The 6,000-nt window shown below is 40.9% G+C and overlaps 1 protein-coding gene across 1 annotated transcript in view; it reads left to right on the top strand.

Annotated features, from left to right (window-relative positions):
* The window catches only part of eif3ea (eukaryotic translation initiation factor 3, subunit E, a), a 28,992-nt gene extending 23,446 nt beyond the window's left edge, over positions 1 to 5,546 (top strand). The window contains exons 11-13 of the mRNA XM_029504882.1: positions 3,461 to 3,563; positions 4,125 to 4,259; positions 5,377 to 5,546. Of these exons, the coding sequence (XP_029360742.1) occupies positions 3,461 to 3,563; positions 4,125 to 4,259; positions 5,377 to 5,412 (274 nt within the window). The 3' untranslated portion in view covers positions 5,413 to 5,546. The remainder of the gene's footprint in view (positions 1 to 3,460; positions 3,564 to 4,124; positions 4,260 to 5,376) is intronic.
* Positions 5,547 to 6,000: the final 454 nt, after the last annotated feature.

A 6,000-nucleotide genomic window follows, 5' to 3' on the forward strand; every position in this document is an offset into this window, starting at 1 on the left:
TATACAAATGTCTTTCCTGGGAGGTAAACATTGCCAGACTTTCTTTCATAAATTAGATTAGAGGACTTTGACTGGTACAGGCCAAGGCCCTGGGCCTTTTGGGGCACGCTCTGTTCCTGTGTTATGCTGCACAGATCACGTTTAGAGGGGTTAGGGTTTTGCTCAACTCCCCAGTGAGGAAACCAGATCATGTTTATTTTGATCATCATATCTCCCCTGGACTTGACTGACTTGTGCCCCCACTTTACTGAATTGCCAAACAAAACACCCAGTACCCCTGCGCAGCAATCACATGGGTAAAATCTGAACCAATAACTAATTTCATTCAAATTTGCCTGAAATTACTTAACTGTGATAAATGGCTGAATAGTTTTTCCAATGTCAGTGTGTGTGATGGAGTGGTGCTTGTAACAGTAGTTGACTGTTTTTGTAGTTTATATACCATTTATACACCAAAATACAGTCTTAGGTGCAGCACACTTGGATATACATTGTTATGCAATCCATTACTAAAGTAATGGCCAAAAAAAAAAATTGTGAAATTTATAGTGAGCAGCGTTTGTTCATTGAGTCAGACAGACAACCTTGTGAGACGGCAGGATTCCTTCCAAGGGAGAATCCATTTTCTCTGTCTCCAAGAAATTCACTTGTCGTGAGCCACAGAACTTCAGACCAACACCAATTGTCAGTATTTACTCCATTGAGGGAGTAAATACTGACAGAAAAGTAACTGAATGCCCTTGATTGTGAAATTTTCCTCACAATGATGGCAAGGATTATTTACCAGCATGCTAAGCTTTCAGCACTCCTCAGATGGGGCTTGTGTAATATTTCCTCTTAAACATTCTTCTACCAAGTAATTTGGTAAACAGAAAGTTCATCCTTTCATCTGACAATTATTTTCCATTTTCTAACAATGCTTTCCCAGGTAGTTCTGTGTTACAAGCCATCTCCTGCACCAGGTTATCTTGTTAATTTTTGGAGCAGAATTTTTTATCGTGATTACATTATTTTGGAAGCAGGGGTTCAAGTCACCACTTGCTCCAACAACTGCAGTGCAAGAAGTGTCACTGTGTGATTACAGACATATGGCATCCATCACTGGCCAAACTTGTGTCAATAGATACAGCTGATCCTTTTCAAAACGTGTTAAGATCTCAATAGTAATATAGTAATAAAAATAATAATAGTAATAATAGGAGCAATTTAGTTGTCATGGATCATTTTCTCTAGGTTCTTTTGTGAATTTGCATCTCTCTACTCCCGGCCGCAGTGATGCACAAGAATGAGCTCACAACTTTTTTTTTTCTCTCTCTCTCTCTCTGATTAGTTATCCACCCCCTCCATCATTTCACTGTGGCAAAAGTGTTGAGAGATGTGCACTGTCACTTGAGACCAAACCCTATTTTTCTCATTATGCTGAGGTCATACTCTTTATTTGTTGTTTATGCTTTTAATGCCCTATCCAGACACTGACATCATCTCACTTCCCTTCTGTATGTGGTTTTGCCACCATTTGGCTAACATTCATGGGTTAGAAAGTGGTACCTTTTTTTTTTTTTTTTTTTTTTTCTTATGCTGTTTAAGCCTTGAGGTAAGACAGACATTATCACAAATCCCAAATAAGATTACTTTCCACCAAAAGAATTTCTTAAATATGCCAGACTTAGAGCGACAGTTGCAATCAGTAATGCCTGGTCTTGGTGAGATGTGTTTGCGGAGCCGTGGCGTGAGAAGCGGTTTGGTCTGGGCAGATTCTAGCTTACTCACTGAAAGAGTCTCACAAAATGTGATTAATGGACCAGGAAGTGATAATTAGTGGAGTAAAATGTTTTTATAAAGCCCTTATAGCCCCTATTATTTTGTGCAAACAAATAATAACTATACACAATGACAAATTTGTCCCTACAGAATTTGTGTTTGGTTTTTCAGGCGAGGGAAGGGTTGGTGTCTTGTTTTTGAGGTAGGATTTCTGTAGTAATTGTAGGCAGTGCACAGAGGGGTTGAGGATATTTATTGAGGCCCTTATATGAAATGTGGTAGGCGTACAGGGTGGTGGGGGTCAGACAGGAGGGAGGGGGCAGGAAATGTGGGGTGGGAAGGGGGTCTAGATGGGGATATTGAGGGGGTCTAGTTATTTTGAAAGCCACAAGGGAAGCCAGCTGAACTTGGTAAAACTGTGCATCAAAGAATGCCAGCCACCCTCATACATCCCCTCCCTACACTGTGACACATCCACGTCTAGCTGTATCAAAGAGCAGCCCAGCCTCCAACCAGGTTTCACTTAAAGGGACAGTCACTGGTTTAAGCAGTGTATCATGACAAGCTTTAGTGGCCAGGTGTCCTGGACAGAGGTTCAAAAAATAAAGCTTAAGAAACCACAGAGGCTCACAACATGGGGCAGTACTAGCACTCCTAATTGAGTTATTCATACAAGTCTGTAAATCAAGCTCCCATTAGCAGAGGGCCATTAAAAGTGTTTTGGAACGTGCTTCATATTATACACCTTTTGCCTGAAGCAAAATATGTTAGCCATCTATTAAAACTGCCAAATGAAAATAGTGACTAGTCATTTGGCAACTAGTGTACAGCATCTATCACAATGTACGGTAGTATCAACTAAGAGTTATTTGGTGCTCTTACATATTATGTTATATTTTAAATATACATCACTTCCAGGGAGCTGCAGCATTTAATTGAAGTCACAGCAGAGACATAGCCTACCCACTAACTCCTCTGAATGTCTGTGCTACATATGTTTTTAGACGTAGTTCATCCAAAATAAGCAACAGTAGTTATTTTAGATTGGATTTGTTTAGATCGTGAAATACCCTGTCTGTATTTTGTTGTTATGAATAAGTCAGTGGGACCACCTCTGTGAGACTTTGTGTTTGGCCAAACGCTCATGTCTGTGTGATAAAATGCTTACATAGAGAATGCTGATGTTTAGCAGGTTCAGTGTTTATGATTTACACCATTTATAGCATGTTAACCTTTGCTAATTACCCCAAAATACAAAGATAAGCAGCTATCATTTGGATTAATATTCTTTTTTTTTTCTAAGCTTTGAATTATTAATAATTAGACAAAAAATTTTGACCTCATGTTAAAAAATCAATAGGAGTCATCTTCTAGGCACCACGTATCTGTGCGAAATTTCATGGCAGCCATCTTAAACCAAAGCAGGGGAGCCAACATAGACTGACATTGCCATCCAAAACTTTGTTGTAAAGTTTAAATTAATTGACATTGTTTTTGATATTTCATCTGAAAAGCAATTTAGGATGGATATGAAGGCCTCATGTACAGTAAATATAGTCACAAGTTAGCACTGCTATAGACTGAACTCCTGTCTCATATATGCATCCCACAATATTTCCCTTCGTAATTCAAACAGAGTCAGACCACCCTTTCTGTTACCTCAAACCCAGAGCCTCATGACTCTCTGTTTTCCGAACAGCATGCTAGCAGACAAACTGAACATGACTCCCGAAGAAGCTGAGAGATGGATTGTGAACCTTATCCGCAACGCCAGGCTGGATGCCAAGATAGACTCCAAACTGGTGAGACCTTCTGTCTTCTTCCTAAATCAATCAGCTTGGTAGTAACTGTTTAATAAAAGCATTTCAATGTTGCAAATTGCCTCATACAGAGGCTTCTATTCTACGTCCCCAGGAGGATAAAGAAGCATTATTTAAGTCCTGCATTTGCAATTGAAGGGTAAAGACTGCTGTTAGGACATTACCACAATACAACACAACCACAATATCTCACCCTTTTTAGGTCCTCTGCATGTTTTGGCACACACATCACAGCAGTTCTCTGTAATCAGTAAATCACAGCCCCTTCATTCAGAATGACATGGAATTACCTGGATGTTTCTAGAGTCGATGTACAGTAACCTCATGGTGGGATTTGTTCGGTCTCTTTAAATATTTCTATAAAGAGTTTGATCGAAACCTGCTCTAAATGTTAAATGCCTTGATGTAACTCTATTATGACTCACACTATATAAATAAATTTGATTTGAATGTCAGCTGTGCAACATCAGGTTGGTTTTTGTAGGATGGTGTGTCTGTAAAACCAAATTTGACTGACTCATTGTCTTTTGTGCATATTTGTAGGGCCATGTGGTCATGGGGAACAATGCCATATCTCCATACCAGCAGGTGATTGAGAAGACCAAAAGCCTCTCATTCCGCAGCCAAATGTTGGCCATGAACATTGAGAAAAAACAGGCTCACAGCACCAGGAACGAGGTGAGTAACACATACTGTACATACAGAATGCACACAAACCACCTCTCACAGCTGGCGCCAACCATCCTTCCCTTTACCGATCAGATTGCTACAAGGTCAACATGCGCTCAGGGCAGTTCAAAGCGTCTCAAATGATCAGCTCACAAGAACAAGGTTGAAGAATGTTGATGAACAACCATCAACAAAAGCTCTCTTTACACGTAATAAGCCAGTAAGAGCAAGTTTAACAGAGTGAAGGCTTTCATCCCTCCATTGCTCTTCAAAGGCCTAATGACAAGGTAGATTCCAAACAACCATAAAACGAGTCCTGATCCCAGTGACTCAGCTCAGCAACGTAAATAAGGTGGACCCTCACTGGTGTTTGGTGAACATTACTCAAACCTAGAGTTCCCTGCACTTAGGAGCTGCCGCAGATGTCTGGCTCAGGGTCCAGTCATCACATTTAAATGTGTTTTTGATGTTGACCTTCTGTATTTTAGTGGTATGTAGACTGTTCAAATATGACAACTACTCTGAATGTCATAATCACACGCATACTCTGAAAGGGGAGTTTTTTTCTTCACACAGCTCTCCACTGCATGAGACAAGAATGTCTGTCGTTCCTTCACCTGACACTTGACAGCACCAAGGCCACGGAGTTGCAACAGACATGTTAAATGTTCACTCTTTAACTGTGCAGCTCTTGAGTGGCTATCTTTTGTTGTGCTCAATTACCCTCCTTCCTATTGTTTGAATATCTGCCATAACTCTGTCCTTTAAGAAAAAAAAGGTCCCCCTCATTAAAGACTTTTTGTAATTAGACAAAAGAGGCTGCAAACAACTCACAGAGCAGTACTACATCCTGCTGTCCTCAAGGCTACAAATCACTTACATATAGAGAACATTTACTGGCTGCCATCTGGGCTGGCTGCTTAGAGTCCCTGTCAGCTCTCACTACCACCCAGAGCTCACCAACAGAGCACAGTCATTACACACTCCCAACAAGGAAAACATCAGTACTTAACTGCTTGCACATGCATGATACTTTTACACATTTCCTAAAATCAACATTTAGTTGATAGATTTCATTGATCCACAAATGGTCTAATTTGACTTTTTCTTCACGCTTTTCTTCCAGACACCGAACTGGGCAGGTCAGGAAAGTGTATTTTAGTGAGACACTGAAGATGGATTCTTTCGACTCATTGTTTTACATCCTTTTTCCACACTTGTCTCTCAAGGAGCCCAGGATTGTTTTGCACTTGGTTCAAGTCATCCCCAATTGAATAAAAGTGACCAACAAAACCATTTTCACCCATGATTGCCTTATTTCTGGACATTACGCATGGCGGTTGAGGTTTGAGTGGTCAGACTTTTTTGTATCGGTAATACTTGATGAAGTTTTAATGCGTGCGCGTTGAGTCACTGAGTGGGACAGTTAAGACTGCTGTGTGTGATGCGGATCGTGTGTGTGCGCTGTAATGATGAATGGCTGTTTAGTCTGTTGGTTTTATGGTGTTTTAGTGGTTCACTTCACCATGGCAGGCAGGCAGTCTTGCTGAGTGGGACGTCAGCTGAAGGGGGCAAACAGAGGTGATGCACAGTTACCAGTGGTCACACTCTCTGCCAGTCATCCTGCCCATCTGAGGACATGAGGGAGCCATAAAGAACCATTAGCCAGACGGACACAATCTTTTTAATGTCCCACCCCACCCCCGCTTTTCTCTGCTTTTGACCTTCTCATAATTCAGAGCTCTGTCTC

This window comes from Echeneis naucrates, chromosome 6 (genome assembly GCF_900963305.1).
Source record: "Echeneis naucrates chromosome 6, fEcheNa1.1, whole genome shotgun sequence".
Taxonomy (NCBI): Eukaryota; Metazoa; Chordata; class Actinopteri; order Carangiformes; family Echeneidae; genus Echeneis; species Echeneis naucrates.